Source organism: Eleginops maclovinus, chromosome 16 (genome assembly GCF_036324505.1).
Source record: "Eleginops maclovinus isolate JMC-PN-2008 ecotype Puerto Natales chromosome 16, JC_Emac_rtc_rv5, whole genome shotgun sequence".
In the NCBI taxonomy this organism is placed as follows: Eukaryota; Metazoa; Chordata; class Actinopteri; order Perciformes; family Eleginopidae; genus Eleginops; species Eleginops maclovinus.
Genome location: NC_086364.1, coordinates 13501120 through 13527303, shown reverse-complemented (window position 1 = coordinate 13527303; position 26184 = coordinate 13501120). Strand labels below are relative to the sequence as shown.

General features: G+C 38.6%; 1 protein-coding gene across 1 annotated transcript; it reads right to left on the bottom strand.

Moving 5' to 3' along the window:
• Positions 1–1003: 1003 nt before the first annotated feature.
• ttyh2l (tweety homolog 2, like) lies at positions 1004–24666 on the bottom strand. The gene is made up of 14 exons (XM_063902920.1): positions 24017–24666; positions 20302–20474; positions 16830–16941; positions 12456–12676; positions 10208–10303; positions 8676–8748; positions 6562–6631; positions 6395–6450; positions 4954–5046; positions 4771–4863; positions 3719–3861; positions 3415–3597; positions 3256–3334; positions 1004–2048 (listed from the first exon to the last, which is right to left on the bottom strand). Exons 1-14 carry the CDS (start codon positions 24143–24145, stop codon positions 1968–1970), a joined length of 1602 nt encoding a protein of 533 aa, XP_063758990.1. The 5' UTR covers positions 24146–24666; the 3' UTR covers positions 1004–1967.
• Between the last annotated feature and the right edge of the window lie 1518 nt (positions 24667–26184).

Sequence of the window (26184 nt, the reverse complement as noted above, 5' to 3'; positions counted from 1 at the left end):
CCCTGCTATGGGATGATCTTTTTTTTAATGTTTAACAGTTACCACAGCTTAATATACAGTATCCAATGTCATTTAATTGTGTAGACATTGTAATTGTAAATTGTGTTTTTTGTGGTTTTGCTTTGGGTAAAGAATAACCTTACACAATAGAGGATGATGATGATGATGATATGATGCAGTTAAAGTTGGTTGTGTACTATTTAAAACAAAGCTGTCATCGCTGTAAACAACTGTCTCAATTGTATTTGTAATACGTTTTATGGAGTATAGCAGGGGTGTCCAACATTTTTTCACTGAAGGCCACATACAGAAAAACATACAAAGGGCTGGGCCTAATCAGTTAAGTTAGAAGTTAGCAAAATCAATCAAATGTGGTAAATTATGCTTGATACTTGAATATGCTTTAATAAAAAATCAGCCTCCACCACAGCTCTCTGTTGGGTTTCATTTAGTGTTAAAAAAAGGGTCAGCTCATCCCTTAAAACAGAAGCCTCAGATTGCTTAAGGGGAAATGTAAATGGTATTTTTCAAGCTTGTTATCCGAATACATTATTGGGATTTTTTTTAAATGTTTTTATCAACTAAGATTTGTTAGGAAAAGTTTTCAACTTGAATTGACAACATTTATTTAAAAGGTTGGACTTATTAACACATTAATAGTACTGTGTAATATGTCAACAACATATAAGAAGTATAATATAAGACAAGCACAAGTTGTGGGCAACGTTCCATTATACTTTTAGAATTTGCTGAGGGCCAATTCAAAATGGACAAAGGGCAGCAATTTGGACACCCCTGGGGTAGAGGCACATTTTTCTAACAGGTTTTTAGATGTACGCTACTGGTTGAGCATATAGCCCTATAAGATATCCTCATATAGGTAACATTAACAACCCCAATTAGCCTGATCCAAAGATATCTGGGCTATTAGAGTATAAGTTAAACATCACAAGTAGCATAGTTAGTAAAAAGAAAGACACTACACACAAGTCTGCATTCAGCATTTAAAGTCAAATATTAGTTTAGTTTAATACATTATCCAACAAAAAAAATACCATATAGCAGGTTTCTTCAACACTGAAGAAAACAATGTCTGATCCACAAGATACTAACAGCAGATGAATCTGAGAACTTTACATTTCTGCAAATCGAGATTCATTTCTGCGAGCTGTGTCAGAGCACAGTGATAGCTGACTGAAAGTCAATTAGAAAATGTTGTGCTTTTTAATAATAATAATAATAATAAACCCCTCACTCCAACTGTTTTACTAATCACTGATCAGCGGGGGATGCATTGGAATTCAGAACAATGACAACTACCAGATGCACAAACCTTGGGGCAATTATTGAGAAAGTTAAATATAAAATTCATCACAACTTAGTAAAATCTTTGGCTTTTTCACAGCAGAACCATGTTGTTGGTTTGCATTTTTGTTATTATTTTGAGGGATTCTTTCATTTAACACCAATACAAATTTCACAAAGGCCTACATTTCAGAGGCTTCCAAAGAGTATAGATTTTGTGAAAAAATCTAAATGTTGTGATGGGAAATGTATTGGTCATAGTCAGACATCAATATATTGACCATTATGTGGATCATATCCATGCAGGCCCCAATAATACAAGAAAAAGCAAGGAACAATTTCCATTTAATCACTTTAAACGATTGATTTGGCTCATAGAAATGTTTATATTGGAGCAACAGTGTTTCCATTCAGCATGATAACATCAACAACAGTCTTGAGATGAACTTGTACAGGTTTTCTGTTCAAAAATGCATGCAGGGCTTTAAGTGCACTGCATTAGTGTTACTGTGGTAATTGTCTCTGCTTTCATGTTGTAGATTTTGACAGCTGTCTGCAGCTCAGGTAAACAGGATTACGCCATGAAATACAGGACAGCCTCCATGGTAAGAACCCAGAGTCTTCAACATTGCTGCTCTGAAAATGATTGCGTAGGTATAAGGTTACACCTGGAAGTCAGTCCCAAAGTGTCTTATCTGGGCGTCAGTCATAGACAGATAGGTGGTCCTCATACTGGGCGAGTACTGCAAAGAAAATGATTGAAAAACAGAAGTTAGCACATCTGCATTTAAACAACAGCACATTTAGTCAAAATAAAACATCTAAATGGTATGATCTGATTTAAGTTTGAGAATGATCTGCTTATATTAGGTGGTTTTGGAATTGGGAGATGGTGCTTTATTGCAGCCTGGGAATTAAGATTGGGTGAGGAGCAGATAGGGTCATGGGTCAGGGGTCAAAGGACAAGTTACACCCACATAAAACACCCTGTGGATAAAACAGTGCCGGAAAGTCAAAGGTCACACAGTTGAGGTACTGTATGGAACTTCAAGGTTATAGGTTAGACTATTTTGCATAGCCAGTGTAATAACAGAGGCAGGTCCACAGTGTGTTTCAAGTAGAGGAATGGAAATAAAATTTCAAAAAATCAGAGAGAACAGGAAACTTACGTTTTTTAAAAGTCTGAGTAAAAAAGTGAAAATAACAACAGGGTTAGTTACAAAACACTGGTTAACATTAAGCAATCAGAAACCTTCTTGAGAAACCGCTTACATAAAAGCAAGTAAAGTAAATAGCTGAACGGATTTATGAACGCAAAAACAGAAACCATCTGTAACACAAACAAATAAAAAACATATGGCACAAAAAAAACAAAACAAAAACATATAGCAGAGCCTTGCATGGTGCCCCATAGAGGCGGGTTCTCAACAAATATCCAAATTGATACGCCCTTATCTCCCACAAAGTGTTTTCAAGTAATGAATATGCAGTGATTGCATTTCAAGCAGTGAGTCAGCCATGCATTTAACAGAAAATGATGTCCAACCATTCAAACTAGGTTCCCTAAACTGTCTTTATTTGACAAAAACTATGGTTATATTACACATGTGTAATCGATGTATTAGTCTAAAGTACTTTTATAAGAACTACAAATAGAATCCAAGGCAGTGGTGAAAAGATTAGTGTGTGTTTGCATACAGATATGGCACAGGGCTAAACTTGCATGCACTTCAGTCAATGGCCAGCAGAGAGCAGTCTTTCCTCACATGCAAACTCTCCTCACTCAGTGTGAACATTGTGAGGTTCTACACTCTGTATGTGTGTTGTTATTTTCATGGTGCTGCTATGCATGCTTTCTGTTAGTGTTGCAGCAGTGTCAAAGTGTCAAAGTCAGAAGTGCCATCGTCCTCATCACACCAGGGACACTAAAGCCCCATAGGACCAACGCACCGAGGGAGGTGGGGATCCTCTCCCTATCAGTGGGGCGTTCTCATATCGTGGGCTTCCTCCAAACAGCATGGACTGATTCCTGTGACGGAGAGGGAAAGAAAGACAGAATGAGATGAAACAAATGAATACCAATATGCTGTCATCATCTTTTGATCTTACATGTATTCAGGAGGTGGCGCATTAGAAGTAGATTGCAGTGGTGGCTGAAGGCTGGCCTGGCTACCGAGGCTGCTGGTATAGCTACAGAAACTGTGTATGTTGGACCTTCTGGGGTTGTAAGACATCCGCCGCGCTTGGGGGTTGAATGGGTCTTCCTCATCTATGTCGTCATACTCTTTGTCCCTGGATAAAAGTGGAACAACCACACACAAACAAGAACCGGAAGAGAGAGAGAGTACATGCGTTAACACTTTGTGCATTGTGGGCAGTACGTAATGGAATAAGGGGGTCGCTTGTTTCTGACCTGATGCCCATTAGCGTCCACACTCTGAAAATTGCACACAGCATGGCAGACAGTGCGCAGCCAGCCAGCAGAGAAAACAAAGAGAGGTAGAGGAGCCCTTCCACCCCATCATAGCACACGCCCATTAGGGCATCCAGGTAGTCCTAGAAGTAAAGACACAATGTTATTATCAGTGTCCAGTAATACCACAGACTCAGACTAACAAAACATTATTTTTAATGTCACTAGACTCTAATTCACATAATTATTTTTTAAAAGAACAGATGAAGTCTTTATATGGACCAACAACATTGGATCTTAATTCTAAATTCTAATTGTGATGGGGAAAACACTGTAGCATTTCAAAGCAAATATAGAAACAGAAATGCAAACTTTGACACAAAAACTCAATGTAGTCTTTTCCCATACAAGGCAAGCAATTTAACCATTTTATAGACACATTCTTTGTTCTTTTGTTTGATATATTTGATTAATGAGTCACATATTGAGACTGATCATGACGTTTGTATAGCTCTTCGTGTTGTCACTGCATCCTTCCTTTTTAATATAAACAGCATTACTGGCATCCAAGCCGACACAAAACTGATTACATTTTTAATGCAATCTCAATCTGAGCCTAAAGTGACAACAGAAGACCCACCCCAACCCCACCATCCACCTTATCTCTATGCTTTTGTTGAAGACTGACACACCTACGGTACATGCAGTATACAATTGTCATCTCTAAAAGCCTACATCTGATGTTACATTCACCACAGCGGAAAGACTCATTTCAGCCTTGAGATGTACTATTGCCTTCACAGATAAAACTGACAATTTAAAAGCAACATACGTAAAGTAAGACTGAGAAGTGAGCCAAACTGAGCTGAATAGAGTCAGTCTAGCAGTTACAGAGTATACTGACAAATGCAATGGTGGATTTAAAGAAGACAGTCTAGGAGAAGAATATAGAGAAAGGGTTTAAAAAGCAGTCAAGTTGGTCTTGTAAGTGGATTTGAGCTGTGCCATAAACAGCCCTATTAAAACATGTTCTGGACGGAATCTGACCTTACCTTATGTAGCCCACGGCAATCGAGCAAGGCTGTTAGCTGGTGTAGACTGAACTCAGTGGAGTTCAGCAGTCGCTGGATCCCCAAAAGGTCTCTCTGTTTAAAAAGGTATAAAAGACACAATAAAAATGACACGCACTTCCTCATAGTATGGTGTAATAATATGTCCTTCACCCAGCCACTTACCTCAGCAGTGGGAAAAATGGGCACCGAGAACTGCAGCAAGCCCTGGATCTGGATTTGCATGGTGGTCAAAGAACGCTGACAGATTGTCAAAGACTGTGAAGACATGGCCAACCAACATCACACGCACATCCACAACAAACAAAGAGATAATTATATCATAAGAGCATTGTCTGGGAATAGCATGTCAACAAGTAATTTGGTGTTAGAGGCTTTATAATGCGCTTAACAGAGGACACACTTCTTTCCAGACAGATAGGCTCGGATTATCCTTAGCCACCAACCATCTCACCCACCAATCTATGCCCCTCCACCTATTCCCCCGCAACTCAGTCTCAAGCACAAACAAAAGAGCAATATTTATATCAACTAGGCCATCGGACAAGGAGATTATCCTCACCTACTGGCATCATTAATCCTTAAATGGATACTGTGACGATAACTAAGCATGTGGGTTTTAATAATTATTTGTCATGGATTTATCCCCCAAGGATTCCCTCAGTACAAGTCCTACAAATACAGTACTGCGCATGAAGACATCCGGACCCTGTATAAATATGCATAACATGCATAACATGCAAGTGAGCAGCCTCCTCATTTTGCATCAGATTCAAACTCTGTGCATCCTGTTCATGCAATTGAAAAGAAGTATCATCCTCTTGTGAACATAGTTTTTGTACAGTAAGATGGCCTTGGCCAATAGTTTAATGTTACTTTAGAAAATTTGCATTCAAAGCCATTACAGCTCCAACACCTAATTTCCAATATATGTAAATCACCTTATTAAGAAATCAACAGTAACTGAAGTTTTGTGCGTAGTCTGCTGGACTTAAAATACGATGTATAAATAGTAGCCCTGGATTAAATTCCAGGCTTGCTATGCTCACATTGCAGGTTTCGATTGACAACTAAATCATTGCTATAGTTATTTTTGAGTGAAATTTTTAATGCATTTCAAGCTGCACCACTTAGCTTTTGGAGTTTAGGAGGTGTCTCAATCTTTCTTTGCAAAGTCATAAGTGATGCAGATGTCTTTGATCATAGAAACAATTCCTCCTTGTCGTTATTTTCCATTTTCTCTAAACAGTGGCTGCCTTTACTCATGATATACAGTAAATGTAATAAATAACTAAGACATGTAGCTAGTGAGAGACCCCCAAGGCAGAGATTATGCAAATAGTAAAAGACATGGCTAATTTTTGGAGACCCACTTATAAAAAAATGGATATTCTTTGATGGAAGTTTATCACATTAAGTAATTAAATTAGTGTTGGGGGCTCATTTTCAGAACTGATCCATTTCAGGCTTGATAACGATTGTGGCATGGCATCTAGCAAGAAAAAAAAACATTTTTAGAATGGCAATAGATTTTCTAGTGTGTGCCTCTCAGTAAACAACTGCCTGTGTGAGCAGACAGCTGATAATTTATACAGTTTGTCAATACCTGTTGGAAAGGATTTGGTAGATTCGGGCTGCAGAACAAATAATAGTGAGCAACATCTGGAGGGGGAAAGAAATAAGGAGACAGGGAGATAGATGAGCAATATGTCTTAACATTCAGTAACATTCAAAGCTGGTATTTGTGCAGGTCTGTTTGTATAGCTAAATTACCTGCAGTTAGAAAATCCTTGGTTTGGTTAACAATAAACTTGTCTGGAGACACACAGAAGTCACTGGTGCCCTGTAAGAAAACAACAAACTGCTGTAATCTAGCAAGTATGCAAGACAAAGAGGGCAGAATTGATTCAAGCCATGAACCAGATCCAACTTCTGATGCTACGACGAGTCAAGCTGACCTGAAATGAAGGGATCTCTCAACAACTCAAACTATTTGTTTTACAAAATTGTTCATAACCATTTAATTACAAAGAGAGTCTGTGAAATTCAAGTTTTCAAACTAATTTCCAAATACGTGCAATAATGCAGCCTGAACACACGCTCACACACACATAGATATGAGGACATGTAAAGAGTGTGTGGTATTTAGGAACATACTTCATGCTAGACCATGTTGCAAATATACCGTATATTGCTTTGATGACCATGGAAATACTAAATGTAACATGCTACTGAATTATTCCATGGAGACCTGCTAATGTGCACAAGCAGTCTCTGTGCACTTAGTCTTCTCTGGAACATAAAAAGAAGGCAATACAATTTCAAATAAACCTTAAATATTTCCTCATATGCATGCATAATTGGAAGTTGTGGACAATAAAAGGCTGATGTTCAAATTCATCGAGTTCAAAAATAATTAAGAAATATATTGCAATGCATCGTCAAACATCAAAGACACGCATCATTTTCCTCTGTTATGACCAATGCATTTTATGTCAGCCCAAAATCAAAAAAGGTGTTCCTACAGAGCCTTTATAAAGCAGATTTCAATGGACTTTACAAAGCAATTATTTAAATAAAAAACTAATTATTAGATACTAGAAAAGAGGATGCAACAAAATAAAACATGAGAATACAACTGAAAAGCTTCTTCAAATGTACCGTAACAAATGTTTCAGGCCCTGCTAGTACATTACCCTTCATCTTTATCTCATTATACTAGCGGGGACATTTTGTTTATGCTTCGTCTCATCAGATATGTATAAATTTATGAGCATTTTCTAGGACACCGCCATGCAGTTTTGGAGTAATGATGTTGAGGTGAAACAAGTTTATTTGAATTATTTTGCATACTGTCCCATATTTAAATGTTGTTTACTGATGAGTGTGTTCTTTGATAATCTACTTCTGTGAAGAGGACCGGCCTACCTATTATTAGCTAAGCTGGTTCTTTTTTTGACCAAATTTACTTGAAATCACCTGTGATGCAACAGACTGACAGTGTTAGAGAAAGCAAGCTAGAGGAGTGATATATTCAACTACAATGGTTTGAATGGAAGGTCATGTTAAGCCACAGCCATAGTCCGAGATAGAGGTTATCCAGTTTCAAAACGGCGGAGAAGCTTTGCATTCTCAGAGAACCAAGTGAGATGTCTACTTTTCACGCCCATGTAGTTAATTTCAGGGTCAAATCAGCTTTCAACTCGTCCTTCTGCTTCATTCTCTCACGCAAAAAACAGCTGTCCAGCTGTGAAATACTGTGGGATAATTCACAGATGGGATAATCTACAGGAGGCAAGGAGATCGAGGGGATAAGCTAGAGGAGATGGAGGAATGCTGGGGTTCCTATTTAAACCCCAGACACAGAGCCCCTAATACAAGCTCCATTTAACACACTAAGCCCAGATGTGCTGAACACATGGTGTACAGACAAAAAGAGGTAAACAATCTGTCAGAAATAAGGAGGAGTGAAAGAAAAATAAAGCTGAGCACAACCAAAGGAGAGATTTAAAGAAAGAAGATCTAGTAATTAATGTTAGAAACAGCTTTGTTTACAACGGTGGGGCTAAGGGTTGATAAACCTAAAACACTAGGGTATTGTAATCACCTTTACTGCATGACTGACCAGAAGAAAGCTCAGGCTGTGAACTTTAAAAGCATATACTAGACGAGGAAAGATGTCCAAGAACACATGAATGTTGACAGTAAAACCCTTGTTGGGGAAGTTAAATATAAGAATCACCCCTATCCACCATGATTTATTCACGTTTAACTCTGCAAGTTAAAAAAAGTGAGTGGTTTTTAAAAATAAATACAAGTACAGTATAAGAAGCAAGTTAAGCAAGATTTTTAAGTGAGATCTGGATAAAAAGACAATGTTTTCTCACCACAGCTGTAGCAGTACCTGCTCCCAAGGAGGCCCAGCTCAGGATCATAGACAGCACTACAAAAGCCATGATCCTGGAGGAAACAGCAAACGGGAGAGAGATGGGGGTGTCAGGGAAATAAAGAGACAAAGACAAAGAGACATAGGGAGAAGCAGATGAATCAACGTACCTTTATACCAATGATATTCAGCTCTTTTTCGCCTAGTTAATTTGATCTATTCTTCTCAGCGCTGCTTGGAAATTGTTCGACAGAGGCCAAATTCACACTTTGTATTGGTGCACGTTAGATTAGACGATAGGACTGGAATTAAATTTATTATGGGATGATAAATTCATTTATGACTTCTAGCTGAATTCAGTCATCAGCCCTTGTCCTATAAAGAAAGATTATATTCTATTCAGATATAACTTTGATTGGAGCATAAATAATTCTCAAAGGTCTCACAAGGCCACAACTAAAGATACCGGTAATGCTTTTTGAAGACTGGGGACTTTTGTCTTTTGACATGTCTTCATTGCTGGATTCCACAAGCAACATCTAAATTGGTTGCATTGTCTGTTTATAATTGCTGTCTATTACTCTGCAAAGCAGCTGATCAAAAGGTGCCTCAAGCCTTAATTAGTCGACCTCTTGTGTAATCTGCCCTCTTTTGTTTGGTCATATTATTGAGGAGGTTTGTGAGAAAAAATAAAAATATATATAAAGAAAACAACCCACTATCAATTTATTCCTGGTCATTGGCAGAAGCTAGAGGAAGTGATGTGAATTAGAGGGGTTTAAACCAGTAAAAAAGAAGGAATGGCCCCTTGATGGATGTAAAAAGGTTATAGAGGGCCTCTGTTCTCAGCTTTCTACTCGGACCTTCTTGAAAGCCTGAATAAAGTAACCTGGGAGCACTTAATAATTAGTTAAGGGAGCGGACTCATCCTGCTTGTGCGATCAATAGGCATTAGTGAGACCCATCAGAGAGAGAAGTGAAGAGGGATCCTGGGCATCATCTGCTAACACTGACACGTAGGCTGCACTAAATTGGACAAATGGGATGGGAAGTCTGGACTGTGGATTCGTCAGACATCCCTATTGGTTTAAATGAATGGTTACAATTTCCTGAATCAAATGTTTATCCTCCTAAACTTACCATGTCTTTCGGAATCCAAATGTTTTTTTTTTTATTGTTTAGAGAAACTAACTACTGTGGTTTTGATCTAATTTGAATATGAACACTACACTCATCAAAATGAATGATTTCAGTGAGTGTATAATACAATAGTGGCCTTTAATTTGATGTGGGAAAAAAAGGAAAGTCACTGACGAGAAGAGTAGGGCCAGTGCCATTATCAGAGCTATTTGAGGATGTAATGCTATCGCTGATGCTGTTAATGGAATGACCTATATGGAGCCAGAGAGTCTGACTGTCTCTGGTCTGTGATCTAGGCAGAGGCCAATGAGACAAGAGATGGACCACAATAGAACAAAGGCCCCAGAAACAAGATGAAAGGCAAATACCTCCACATACACACAAGGTACTTACATTATGAGCAGCCACCGAGACTGCTTGGCCATACCCAAGCATATAGCCAAGCAGATGACCAGATCCAGAATGAGCAGCAGCAGATAGGTGAGCCATCTATGAAACATGAACAATACGCATAGGTATAACAATCCTGATTGTTTACTTTGGCTTTCATACTTTATGTAAAACCTTCAGAAAGAGTTGGCCCAACATATGTTGGGGAAAGCATATGTGAGGTCTGTGGTGGATATCAGCATTCTTGTCTGCTAGTTAGAGTCCATCTGTTTCAGGTAATTTCAAGCCTGTTGGTTTAATAATTCAACACCACAAATCCATAGGCATTAATTTTTCAAGCTCTGAAAATGTCCTTCACAGAAATGGCCTACAGTCAGCCTGGAGTGTGTGTGTGTGTGTGTGTGTGTGTGTGTGTGTGTGTGTGTGTGTGTGTGTGTGTGTGTGTGTGTGTGTGTGTGTGTGTGTGTGTGTGTGTGTGTGTGTGTGTGTGTGTGTGTCTCTGTCTCTGTCTCTGTCTCTGTCTCTGTCTCTGTCTCTGTGTCTGTGTTCTGACCAACCAAACATGGGAACGTTCATGACCCATTCTTAACCCCATTGTGAATCTTTTAGCAATGACTGAGCAAAATACAGACAGATTCTTCAGGATGTCACAACAAGAGATACATTTCGAAGTGTATGGGCACGAACTTGCTGAAAAGTAGCTGCAGTATTGTAGTAGATACTGTATGTTCACCGAGGTCACAAGAGAATATGATTCACTCATGGTATTTGAAAATGTGTGTAAGAAAAAAAGCAGATATTCCTCTGGTTACAGAGAAGGATGCAGATAAACACTGAAAGAGACTTTATATGCATAAACAGAAATGCAGCTAGTTTCTCTGAGCACAGGGACAAGGAAAAATTCAGAAATAGAAGAGATATGGAAAAAGAATAGTATAATTTCCTCCTTGTTCGAATAACATTGGGCTGGCCATACATTTTGCAGTTCATCAAGAGCTGCCACAGGCTGTTCATAGCTCAATGGCTGCATGCAATTCAATCAACACCCAGGAGATAGGTGTCACAATGCACAAAGAGACAACTGCAGTCCTAAATGGGATCTGGTGTGATGATAGAATCGAACAGCACATCATTTGGGAATATGTATGCATGGAATTAATGATAGGAAAACGTCAGTAAGAACACACTACCTGTGATATAACTGTGGCTATTTGTGCTCTGTCATGCAAGGAGTCACTGCCGCTTGCTATTACTCTAGCTGCTTTGTTAGTTAAGTTAAAAAGAAAACAAAAAAGGTACATAAAGTTGATAAGAAATCCTAAATCCAGTCAATATTTGAATTATAAAATAGACAAATATAGAAAACAGAATGACAGCTTTACACTTTGAAATTAGTTTGTACTATATCTGCAACCTGCCGGCTTGAACAAATTCATAACATCATCTCAGATTGCTACAGAACTTGCTCAAACTTTGATGCAGATAAGAATGGTTCCATCATACATTTTGTGTCTTTAAGATATATCAAACAATTCATTTTGCAAAAGCACTGGCCTAAATACATCTCCTGAGAGTCTCCCTATCCAGTTTAGTCCAAAATACTCTTAAGTACTGTAACAAACAGGTTGCAAATTTACACCTCACGGCATAACGACACTATGAAGTTTATGTGCTAAAGAATAAAACATAAGCTTTAAAATTACACTCACAGTTTAGAGCAGCAGCCTGGAGCCTCATCAATTATCATCCCCATCCTGAATTAATGCTGGATATCTAATTCATTTTGACTACTTTGTTATGGATTGGGTTTATTCATTTATTTTACTCTGTTTATTGAACTTCAGTTTTTGCTTCTCAATAAATGTTCACAGTTCCAGAACATACTGTAGTTCTCAAAGAGAAAAAAAAACCCCTCAAAATTATAATTGCGATCAATGCGAGCAGTGATCTGTGGGTAAGAAGATCATTTATGGTCTAATAGCCACTCTGCCATGCATAACATTCAGTGAGAACATAAAGCTCAAACTTCACAGTGGCCAATAAGCTCAATTTCAGCTTTCATTTATTCAGCAATCAGGAGAAAATAGCTTTCCGGTTTGTGTTCCGGAGGGAGGATCAATAAAATGCAATCTGCTCTGTCTGGTCTGGATCACTTATAGTTGTGTGCTTAAAGGCATATTTATTTCCCCCAACCACTGAACAAATAAAATACTGTCAATTACCCCACAGTGGTAACTAAGACTCCACAAACCTGTAATACTCAACAAAGGCTGTTTGGTCTGCAATGGCTGCCAAATCAACATTGGCTTTGTTGATATCAGGCAGAGTAGTCATCTCACGGATGACGTTGTTGACCATCAGCTGCATGAAGCGCAGAGCTTGGAGGTAGTCGGACCTTGCGGCAAAGATCTCATCAAGCCGTTCCAGGTGCTGCTTGAGTCCAGTTTGAACATTGCCCATAGATCCTGCAACCTAGACAAAATAAAATAAAGATAAGAGAATGGAATAAAATAAGCAATAGTGGTAAAAGATTAAAGGAGTAGGGGAGGTGAAGAGAAGTCAGAGAAAAACAGGTTCAAAAGGAAACAGGAACATAAATAAATTCATAAACGGATATTCATAAAAAGAAGATTGAAAATATGGAGAAAGGCAAAAGAAACGATGAGCACTCCCCCAGGAGAAGATTAACTTTTTTCCTCAACCATGTGTTTTATTCAGGTAAACAATGTTAGAGTGGAATGCTGATAACAATACCGGGGGGACCTGTTATCACAAGGGTCTTTGATAGTGAGAGTAGTGTGGGAGGAGGCACCGTGGAGTAAAGTAAATACATTTCACTTTTCAGCTTGAACCATAACAATGTGATGCAGTAAACGTGGGCATTTTCACAGCAACAAGGAAGCTACAAACAGGTCAATTTTAGCCTGATGCTGACAGGGGGAAATTGTTTCTCCATCACGGACACTTTTCTTTAAAACATAAAGGTACAATAGCTTGATCCCAGACAAAATGTGGCCACTACATCTGCAATCATGTCTCCAAATGTGAACCATAAAGAAATTCCAACATTGATGAATAAGTCTTTCAATAAAAGGACACACACTGGACAATTTAAACCCAGTTAAGACTTTGGAGGTGGATTTATATTTGTCATCTGTTAAAGCAAAAGAAAAGATAGATTATGTTAACTTTGAGTTGTAGAGAAGCAACAGAGGGTAGATTTTCTTACATTTTTATAAAGACTTATTTTTAGTGTCTGTGCTACGCAAACCCACTGCTAGCTGTAGATGTGCAGTTAACTGACAATTCTCATCCAGAAAGTGAATAAGCATTTCCCAAACTGTTTAATTCTTCCTTTAAAAAAGGAGGATATTTTTGACTAAATAGCAACAACATCAACAATGCATGTCCAGAAAAAGTGTAGTGTGTAGGAACAGCAAATATATTTTAAAGGACCTCTTAAACTAAGCATTTAGCAAACTGTCCTCAAACACACACGCACCACCCACAGCACAATGACTAAGCTAGAACAGTATATTACATATTACTATATATTACTGTACACTGAGTAGGAGGATCCACTTATTCTGAGCAGATGTTGCTTTCCTTTATTCTAATCTAAAGCAGTTTGTAGCAGTTTCACTTCTTATTCAAATATAATCATTTCTCTATTACAACCATGACACACTTAAGTATTCTGAGTAAGAATGTTCATTTCCAGACTCACCACAAAGAATACAAAATGAATACAAAAACGACCTTTCAACACTCACAATTAAATTCTAGAGAATCTAAAGCAATAGTCTAATGGTGTGGAAGAAAGAGTATCCATTTGAAGATGAGACAAAGATAGTGGCCCATCCTCCACTCCAAAACTCCCAGGGGGGTTATGTGATTGCCAGTAAACTGCTCTCACTCCCCACTTCTATGTTCATCATCTCTCACAGCTCCTGCCACAACTCCCCGAATCTTATCTGGAAGTCAGTCAGCCTGGGTGTGAGAAATGGGATCCATCAGCTATCTCCACGGGGTGATCCACATTTCCCTAATCTAGACCGTCCCCTCTTCTCTTAAAATGGATTAAAGCTCACTTTTGCTTCAAGAGGGTCACAAGGACGCTTCAGCATGTTGGGCACGCCTGTTAAATGAAACTGACTGATTTGAAAAAATCTCAGCTGTAGCACTCCAAGAGCCAATTCACATACAACTGACTTGTCTGCCTTCAGTGATTTCATGTAACTGAGATGTTACTGTATAATCTGTAAAAACAATATATATATTTAATGTTTGTATGATCCAGAGGGTAAAATGAAGCAAGGTAAAGAAAGGATAAAAAGGACTCTGAGGAGATTCATTCTGGTGATCTAAGAAAGTGCAGAAAGTATCATTTTGTTCCAAGAATCATAAGACAGCTTTCACATGCAAAGAGTAAGAGTGAATATATGAAAGTGTAACAGCAGCTGTAAAATTGGAAGTGCACATTCTGTTATAGTGTGATTGCCATGTTTCTCATACTGTACGTTACTTCCGGGCAGAGCTGACCAGCTCTTAATATTGCAAGCAGCACACTGGATATAAAGCTCTGACAAAGGAGGCCTGTGAACAACCAAAAGCCCCCTTCAATAGCAGGAGACACAGTGGCCCTTCCTGATCAAATCTTTCCCTCTATGACACATGATGATCCCATGCAGAGTGTGAGAGTGCATATTTTATGATGAGAACAGCCTTAACAAGCCACCAGTAGTGCCTAACAGCTCTGAGTGTAAACCTCGCAGGAGCCTCGTGAATCTGAGAGATTTGATTGCTTGTGTGCCTACAATATGTATTTTACTGGGAAAATCTTAAATCAACCTGCCGTATAAAATTCTAGAAAGGATATTAAGTCATGAAGATAAAGTAAACTTCTGAAGTTATAACTTCTGAAACAACTTCAGAGAAGCACACATCAATGATCAAGAACATATTTGGTATACCAATGAGGATCAGTGGAGAAATTAGTGTCTCAATCCCAGACTAAAGAAGCTTGGCTTTATGGGATGCACAGCCGACCAGCTCATCAGCTCTTTAAGGGGAGTGCATTACATGAAGCTATGATCTTGCAAGTGAGAAAGCCTGGGTTTCCCTTGGGAACATATATATGTTTCTCAGGCAGCTATGGTATATATCATGTTACAGGGGCACATCAATATTGAGATACCGCAGAGGAAGTCAGAAGCAAGGATGTGAAATCATAAGAGCTGAATCCCACTGAGTTCCTACAGCACAAAGAAAACGCTGAGCTACAAACTACATCCATTTCCCAGCTTATTTGTTACACTCAGCTGAAACTAATGCAGTCCAATACAAGTAAAACTGCTTCAGAGAGGTTTTGATTCAACTTTACGGTCCTTTTGGAGGATGTAGTTTGCGATGCTGCCGAATTATATTGAATTATACTGGTTACTGCTTTTAATATTTTATTCACTGAATTTATATCAACATCGGGAGGGTAAACAGAGCTTCCAAAACGACTATAAAGTTCTATCAAACCTCTCTAAACAACACTTTCAACACAAACTAGACATTATAACCTTCATGATAGTGAGATTTGTTGCAGGATGATAATGTACTGGAAACTAATTGTATATTTCATTAAAATCCTTTTTGTCCCATCATGACTTCAACGGTTGTAAAAGACAAATCAATGTGTAAAATGGGGTAAATCTAAATCTCATACACACTGAGTGTACACAAAGCTGTTTGAGATTAATACAATATGTTGCACTAAAGTCCTTGAAGTGGATGTGTGAAAGTGACATGGCCTTGCACATATACACACACACACAGACACACACAGACACACACACACACACACAGACACACACACACACACACAGACACACACAGACACAGACACACACACACACACACACACACACACACACACACACACACACACACACACACACACACACACACACACACACACACACACACACAGTACAGAGAGTAACACTGAGAGATTGGGAAGAGGCGAGGCCTAACATCCATTAATGCACCACAGATGGAGTTAATCCTCTTCTCTTCCTCATTGAGATTATTGCTTCTCACAGAGACTTGTTCTGACTCCCTCTTTCCTCTTCTCCTTCCCTCCTCCCATCCCTAAGTCTCCCAAATGACTTCCCTGAATGCAGGTCAGGAGTTGTATAGCAAGAATCCCTATCTACAAATCCTAAGGCGGCAGTCACCTCAATTCCTTCGCTGTGACAAAAGCAGATATGGACCCCCCACGGTGAAGTGCTAGTTACTGAGACGGATGCAGACTCCATTAGTAAAGGGGGGTGGCTTGGGTGTCTACCAGCAGCTATTCATTCTTCTCAAATAGAGTCATGAAAAGGTCATGCTATGCGCCATCATGGCTATTAAACAATGTTGATAAATGAAAATATCCACAATAAGGAAGCATATGACAATCACAGCTAAATAATGTTACACTGAAATCTTTTTTGTCCTGTAACCGCACCAAGTCGACTGGAAAATGATTTAACTTTAAAGGATATTAATACAAATCTTTTCAGCGACAACATCAAAAATGTGGATGCTGATAGGGTTGTAGGTTGAAGAGAGCTTGGCAAGCTCCTCTCACCAGATTGTTGATGTCGCCCAATGTGTGATTGGCATTGGAGAGTGAGTAGGTCAGCTGGTACACCCCGTCATTGGTCTCACTGTTTCCATAGAAACCCACTCCCACAGCCGAACTGTGAAAAAAAGAGATTCTTTTTTAATGAATAAAACAAAAATAATAAATTCCCTTGTTTGTTTTATCACAGTAATTATTAGTAACAGACTTAATTAATTTATAAGAGTAGATGTAAGAAAAATAAATATCATCATTTTCAAAAGGGGAGCCATTAAAGATTAGTATGAATAATATCACTAACGGCTTGTTTTGATTTTATTATCATCTTCTTGCTACTTTTTAACCTTTATTATTGTACCCTGGCAACCGTAAAGTGTTAAACTAAAGTATTGATAAATGAATCATCTTTGGTTAGACATACAATCAAAAAGTAAAGGTTGCTGTCTTAGAACACGATTTATCCCTTCATCTCGTCCTCCTGGCTGCCACATAGGTTGCTATGTGAAAGACAACATGTTTGTATTTGTCATATATTACTTCCATCTGTTTTACCCATTTCTCTCTTACCCATATTCTGAGCTAAAAATATAAAATCTTCTATTTTCAGAGGTATCTTTGAATATTTCATTTCAGATTTCTGTTTGACACCTGAAAATGTATTCGAAGGGAATGTGGAGGATCCCTATTTCCCAGCTTCCTGCAGTGTGTGACTTTTCAGAGCCTCTGTAATAGGGAGGATTAGTGTCCTTACACACAGAGTCAGTTCACCCCTACTGCTAGCGGTTCACAGTGACATGAGCAATGATACAATTTCATCATACTTTATTGCAGTAAGGTCACTTGACATGAAGGTCGGAGGTTAGTAACACTTTTAACAGCGTTTAGGGGAACGTTCAATAGCTAGAGAAGGGAGCTCATCAATCAAGCTTAGCAGTCAGAGCAGGATTATTGTTTCTGGTACACAACATGCACACACAATAGAGGAAAACTAAGTCCAAGTTTACTTCTACACTGACTCATAAGCTGATGACTTTGAACACCATATGCTGCAAAAACCACAAAAATCATACACAATATCCAGGAAGACAAAAGTCAGGGTTAACACCAACATCCTCCGCAGCGAGACAAAGACAACAAAGATTTTAGTCACTGAAAGAGAGGACAGGGAGTTTTCATCTTTAATACATTATGTCAAGGTGTCTGTGAGATGTCACTGTGAGTGCTTATTAACATAGGTTTGTGTTTCTTTTAAGGGCCATTAGCATCTTGTCACTGTAACCTCGTAACCATAATGAAAACCATGGCCTGTGTCTCATCTATTTAACCGGTTCCCTCTGGGTATGATTAGTGTCACTGGGGGCGTTCTTTCTAAAATCAAGTCAAAGAGAAATACAAGATACATCTGCACTAATCCACAACAGCAAAAATGCATGGATGTGGTTATAACTGACATCATTCAACAGGATAGAGACAGATGGCTCTATTATTTTAAAATTTCAATATACTTTTTGTTTTAGTATATCTGGGTAGACGAGGATAATGAGCTCTTCATCAACTCTGTGGCCAACCTAGTGACATGTCTGCGACAAGAAAGACCTACTAATGACACAGTAATGAAACAGTAATGACAAAGGTCATCATGGGTTTTGCCTCCAGGGAAGCATTAGTGCTCTTGTGGCTTCCTAAAAGGCTGTCTGCAGCAGCTAGAGGTGTAAAAAGAAAGTAACACAATAAACAAAAGGACTAAGGCATATGTGCACTCCAGGATATATAGTGCCTTTGTTCCTCTGAGGATGGATCACTTCACAGTCTGTGTGATAACCGGGTGATTGCTTCTTAGTATTCAAAACGTGTTGCAAGCAGAACGAATGGCCACAGTGGATGAACCAGTATTAACAGATAAATTCCTTGATTCTGTGGAGACCAGTGTATTGCTGCGATAATAAATTGTATCAGGGTTAACGGAAACCAACTGAGGCAAGAAGGATTTTATAATATTAGATTTGTTTGCCATCTTTAACCTTAATTTACCCCTATTCATTCTACAGGGGTCAGAAGTTTTCATCCAAAGAGGTGCAGCGGCTCTTAAATCCTTTACCTATTGAGTTCTGTTCTAGAGCGACTGAGATATAATTTTGACATCTTCTATCATAGTGAGAAGGCTGGAAAAAGTAAATGAGTTGTTCAAGGTAAAAAAATGTCATCTTTCTTAAAAAGGGATGAAAGTTTGTCTCGACTAAATGTAGATGCCATGTCTGTACATAAGATAACTATATCTAAATATAAATATGTCAAGTCAAATGCCAATGTTTGTTTTAATGTATATCTTGTGTACAAACCCTCTTTGAACCAGTAGTATAAGCCTTCATAAATGTCGAAGAAGCAGATTTTCAACTACGCTGCCGAAGCAAAAGACTTCCGATAATTACAACAACGGTCAATAAGTATTACAAAAATAAAACAGGTCAACAGGAAGAAACTTCACAATCCCAAGCTAAGGACAAAATGCTGTTATACAGGGGAGCATGCAAGATTAGATGACAGAGGTTCTGTGCTAAACAACATCATGCCTGGTCACTTAACAATACAACAGGCCTTGTGTGCTGTAGCAGCAGCTTGGTATGGACGCAGAACACTAACAAAGTTAAAACCCAACACTTAGATAACTGTCACAAGTTTAAACAGATCTATGGACAAATTCAATCAAGTCTTCTTGGATAGTCATTTGTTCTCCTCCTCCTCTGACATGATCATTTTTGACAAGGAATATTTAATCATTAGTCAAAAGTACAATTATCCATCAAAGCTGAACCAAGATATCTTTAGTCGTCCCACATCGGGGAAATCTACAATAGACACAACAGAATACAACATGTGGCAATATGATAGTTTGGAAAATGAATTGTAAAAACACAAATAGGTCAAATTCAAGGATGGAGCATTGTGGTTTGCTACAGCATATGAATGAAACAATCCATGCAATCACAGTCAATGTTTTGGTAGGCATGGTCATCTGAACAGTCAGCTGAGGGATTTAGCAGTCTACTCACCTAACCCTCAGCTGACCAGGGGCCCTGCTGATAATATGTCCTGTCAGAAATACTCCAGTTTAACTAGTCTTATCAGTATTCTTTAGAAAGAAAGAGTTTAACGATTGGTGACAAGCAAAAAGTGTACATTGGCACTCTTGTTTATTACAGCAGAAAGGTCCAAGTCATTTGACTCTTTTTCTTTGACAGTCAAATTCCTTTTCCATGTTAACACGGACAATCAATCAAATCATTTGTGACTCTTGTCTCTCTTCCTTAATGTCCGGATGACATTTTTGCAGGTTTTTCCCAAAGAAAATGTCAAGGGAAGAAAAATCCCCCTAAAGTAAAACACAGCTGATGATGTGTTCATGATGATATGTTCAGTCACTAATCAGAGTTTAGTCGCACAAGAAACATTGATGAAGTATTTAACCATTCAGACTCACCATATGCAGAGACCTGTGATGACAGCCGACCAGGTGAGACAGCATGTATCAGGCCTTTTGGTGTCTTCATCTATTTCCTTGCGGCAGCAACATAGACACACCAGGCATACTGCCAGAACCAACAGGCTCAGACCCAGACCAATGGCACCAACACAGGCTAGAAATATCAGAGACTGTGGCAGGAGAGTGGAGAGTGAAAAGAGGAAAAGGACACATAAAAATGGCATCGATTAAAGTCAAGACTAAGAACTTTTTATATCTTTAAAGAAGCAGCCATCTGTTATGAGTGATCTTCAGATGTCGGGCTGGGTGACCCTGCTAGCCAAAAGGTTGACAGCCTGATTGAAAACAAGCCACCAGTATCAAACAACACTCATGAGTAAAGATATTGTTGAGGTTATTTGCCGTTGATCAACATCATCACTACTGACTGCTGCCTACAGCAAAGGGGACAGAAAAATAGTAGTCTAAGGGCTTGTGGGGAGGCCAGCCAATGGAGAATGTTGCACAACAGCAGAACATGAACTGTGGAGGAAAACAGAAATGATCCAAGGCTGTGGGAGTGGAGGATCATGTGACACAATGGCTTTCATTCAGTCTTGTGATTTCTGAGTGTAAAATATATTCTAAGCCAGAAGGATTTGAAGCACTGGTGTTCAAAAAGCAGAACATGCTGTATTGGAACAGTATGGAAACTCTGCACAAAAAACACTCTGTAAAAAGAGACTCACTATTTTATGATAAATCCCCATGGTCCTTTGATTTGTTTTATTCTCTGCAGGGCTGCTACTTTTACCACTACATAGAGAGTAAAGGAATACAGAACTGGCAGTATGCTTAAAGGCAGACAAAAATGTCATTGTTTATTAGCATCCCATTGTACCTGGGGATATATTTGCAGTTTCACACCAATGACTTTAAAATACAGTTTGATTTCTTACAGACATGTCATATGACTATTTAGTCATGGTTTACCAAAGCTTATTTCCCACGGCATTGAAAGCTATTTGAAGGCAGTAGAAACTGCAATATGTTTGTCTTTACAATAGCCTCATAAAGTAAATCCCCAACCATTTAAAATATGTTGAAACTGCTGCGATAACATTGGTTTCTGATAAAGTGTACTGTCTGCTATTCGAACCAAAACATCCCAACTGGGGTTTTCCAAAGCACATTTAATCAAGTGGGCTCAAACTCCAAACATTGAGCTCGTGGTTAGGTTAAACAAGAAAAAAGGCATGACCTTAATTCTAATTGCAAATAATTTGCACTCATGTTTTAGTACTACAAGTTCAGAAAGACTGGGTCTAGCTGAATAAGCAGAGCTACTTTTCTCGACTACGTCTGTGACTAATTATTCCATTTGGATGACATTGACACTGTGACTGAATTTAAATTATATTATTTTGCATATTCTTTGCATAGTACTTCATTGTTAAATTTCTGCCTCAAATGATGTTGTGCTGAGCCCTCTTCTGCCCTTATTCATCAGGTAGGTTAGCAATAAGTGTATTCCAATTGGAAATGGGGTCATCAGACTTTATACCTAAGGCAGACTGACTCAGGAAAAATCCACAGTAATATACATTATCACTGGCATGGTCATTTCTTTTCAAAGCAAGGTTGACAGCCTGATTAATACAAGCCACCAGTATCAACCAACACTTGACAGAAATATTGTTTAGGTAAGCGTTTAGCTACCATTGATCAACATCAAACTGACTGCTGCCTTTAGCAAATCGGATAGAAACATAGAAGTTTGAGGTCTTGGGGGAAATACAGCTAATGGAGAATGTTGATTTTGAGGAAATGCCAATCATGCAATGCACACAATGCATACTCAAAGTTACTGCAAAGACCAAAAATATAAATTGATGTTATACACAGTGATGTAACATTTATTGCACCTCAAATCAAATAAGTCGATACAGACAAGGTGCAAGCTGAGATACCCTTCATTAACCACCCAGGGCAAAGCCTTATTCCAATGATTTGCTAGTAATTGGTTTTTGAAAGCATCATTGATAAGTCAAGATTCACAATGTAAATGGTCGTTTTAATCTTGGTTAGATTTACGGCTAATTCCACTTTCTACTTTAATTTTCCACTCCATTGTTTTGTAATTAGACATGTTGGCACTTCAATTTCCTCATGCTGCAGTGCTATAGTAAGTCAAAGCATGAATGAGAGGGAGGAGGAAAGAGAGACAGAAATCTACTACAGTATCTGAAGTCATTGAAAGGAAGGTCGTTGATCTTTAATTTCCCAAATTGACTTTTATATGAAGTAGGTTTAAGTATGTATAACTTTCTATTTTAACTAAAAAGTACAGACCAGATCTTAAATGAAATGTGTCTCTAGCTGCTCTGCACACTACCCTCCAAAGTCAACAGATGAGCATCAAAAGCAGAACATGAGTTATTTCAGGCTTGTGGGGATGTGCGAGCCCTAGGCTACCAACAGTGATGCTACCATAGCATTCTTCACTCCTCACTGACTGGCACTCAGCTGAGGCAGGTTGACACTGCTGGGATTCAATGACCCACCCAGACCCTGAATCATGACAAGAGAGAACAGTGAAAGAGACAAGCCAGAGCTTTGAGAATCTTGGCTTTCTTGGAAAGGGTTTTTGTAATATTTTCAATATATATCAAGCAATATATAAGTGAGTGGAAAGTCTTTCTAAGCTTACCATTAAATAAGTATTGCACATTTTCCTCATAAAGTAAACCAACATGTACATATTTTGTAAATTAAGCACAGCATTATCTGTCAATAAATAAAAAAAAGCTTGTTGTTGTTATACATGAAACAATGCAGTATTGATAATGTTGCTCATAAGAACTTGATGGGTGATTTGTTGCCCATCAATCCACGCAAATTATGTGAATTTGTGTATTGCAATATAATAAAATAATGATGAGAAAAGAAGTTACATCTAAAAGTCTAGATTATAAAAAAGAGTTGCACTGACAAAAAGAGAAGAAAATGAAGTCCATAACATAAAGGCATGATATGACAGGAATAATAAAGTGAGCATTCGGGTTTTTTTTACTCCATCACACATCCCATTTTTAGCCATAATGACTCGGGTCCTGCTGCCCACAGTCAGTTCCCATCACTACACATGACAGTTTGGTACATTTACATGGCCACAAAAGGCCATAAATGTACTCTGGGGAAATTGAAATACTTAATTTGAAAAATATCATTTTTACACTGGAAAAAATATGTCTCACAGGATCCAATTTCTCTTCAAATAAAATCATGAAAATGATTTGTGAGCAGAGAAAAGGCAACAACCATGTTTAACAGGGAATGTGTTGTTTGTTGTGATAGAATGGGCAATCATCTATTTGATTTATTTTTTGTATGGGTTAATGAAAAAGTGCCTAGAATATAGTTGAGGTAACAAACATGATAGCTGAGAGTTCAAACTCTCAAAAAAGGTCTTGTTTCTCTCAAATCATAGTTCACAAACCTATAGAATGAAACTGTTTACCTGAAATATGTCATAGGCCAGTTAGTACAGGTCATGTGCCATCATGTGAGAACTGCAGTACTGTATGGGATTTGACTTCATGACATTGGGACCCACAATAGTAACATTTGTAGGAGCATCACCGAGACAAAATACAACATAGCCAGATATCATTCAAAACGGCAGTTTCTTTCGAAACTACGTGCACTTTTACGCGCAAGTATTGTTACAAACCTGCTGATAGCTTGCCTCCTCCGGTTTAAAAGTGTTGTCTGTCGACTGGAAAAAGAAATTGAAGTGAGGGAAATTGTGCAGCCAGTATGTCCACCACGGGGCAACGTAATCAAGCCGTGCAGTGGCCATTCCTGCTTAAAAGTCAGTCCAACCGAAACGCTGAATGTGCGCTTTCTTGTCACTCAAATATTTCCAGGGTTGAGAAACATCAAAAATAAAACACACGTGACTTGAGTAGCGGATACACACGCCACAGAGCATTAAAGAGGAAGCTCTTCCTTTGCCATTACATCTCCAGAACAGGGCAGACTTTTAGTTTTTCTTACTCCGGTTGCCATAGTTGTTTGTGAACTGCAGTAGTGCAACTGCTAAAACATACAGCTCCAGTAGGCCAAGCGTTTCTATCCGAGACACGGGATCGAGTGACGATGCAACCTGCCTCAAGGTTTAACCAGGGAAGGCGTGACACAACCACTTTCAGTCAAGTGGGCAAGGCCACAGCGTATTCTTTAAATTATGAAAACCATGTCAACAATATGCACTGAAAACAATGTCTGAGGAGCATCTGTCAGCTGCAAATAGAAACAGAAAAATGAAAATGATCAAACCTAAACTGAAGACTTGACGAAGACACTTCATGAATCCCAATGGCCTGTGCCCACTTCTAAACATTCAATTTTTTTAACAAGAAACCTCAATATGTTCATGAAGCAATACAGCAATAACAACGGGTCGCATAAAATATGAAAAAGCTCTGCCCTCTGGCCTCGACTTGCAGCAGCTCTCTTTGGTGTACAGCGGTATTTAATGCACTATTTATGGGCTACTGCTGTTAATGTCTGACCTCTTGTGGACAATGAGGCGCACTGAGGTGAACATTAATGACCATGGTAATGAGATGCTGCAGTTAGCGGTACAGTATGTTGGCTTTTATGCTTTAATTTATGTACAGTCGGACGCTTTTTTTTCAGCGATAATGGTACACTTAACACATCAGAATCAACGCTTTCACTGTAATAACTGCAGGGATTTCTTTTGGTGTCCTGAGATTCACTTAGCTACAACGCATGCAGACAAATGTGGCAGTTCTTTTAAACAAACTACACATAAAGTAAACGAAATTAATGGCAAAAATATAAATGTGAGTAGGCTATTTGATATATATTGTCCAACCTTATTGAGATTGAGAATATTGACAACGGAAATGAAATAGTCTATTGGCTGAAAAGCTTCCTCTGGCAGATACATCCGAAGTTGAAAGTTTGTCATTTTACATTTTGACCCGAGGAGGAGTTGTTTTATCTACATAGAGTGCTGAGCAGTTTTCTTGCAAGATAAACCATCTTGATATCATATGGCTGATGTAATTATTTGGATGCTTTGATGCACCTCCACGGCCAGAGTGCCAACAGTGTGCCCTGAGTCTGAATAGGTGCTTGAAATACACCAGATGAATGTGAATTAATGTCTGTGTGCTGCTTTCACAAACAGTTGGATTTGGTGCCAGAAAACTCGTCAGTGATTGCAATGCCAATCACTCTCAGTGTTAAAACCAAGGGACCAATGTGGAAAACAGAATTACATGAATTACTGTTCCTCTGTCAGTGCCTCACTAATTCAGGCCACATGTTTTAAGCCCCTTTGCCCACTGTTCATTTATTCTTGTTATCTCTGTGAATACAAAAAATGTCACACTCACAAATCACATTGATGTTGGTTTGAATCTGTACCCTAAGGATGTATGTAGTTAAGCCACAAAGTCCACTACAGTCTTATTTCTTAATACTTGCTTGCGGCAAGTGCAATTTTCCGTCTTATTAAACTCATCTATGTAAATGTACCTTGGTAAACCAAATATTCATCAATACTGCTGGGGTTTGGCAGTAGACGATTGACTAAAAATATGTAGTTGCAGTGGCTTAAAGAGCTTCGGATTAAACCTACCACCAATTACGAAATGGTTTAAATGTCCATGCATCATCTCCCTACACAGCTAAAGAAGCTGAACCATTAGGTGGCAGCCCAGCACTTTTATGTAATGCATAGAACCTCATTTTCTACTGTATACTCTCCAAAGGATGTGTATCTGTGAAGAAAAAAATCTCAACCCATCATAGCACAGAGCCCCTTTGAGCTTTATACTATCCATAAAGTGAGATCTAATCTTA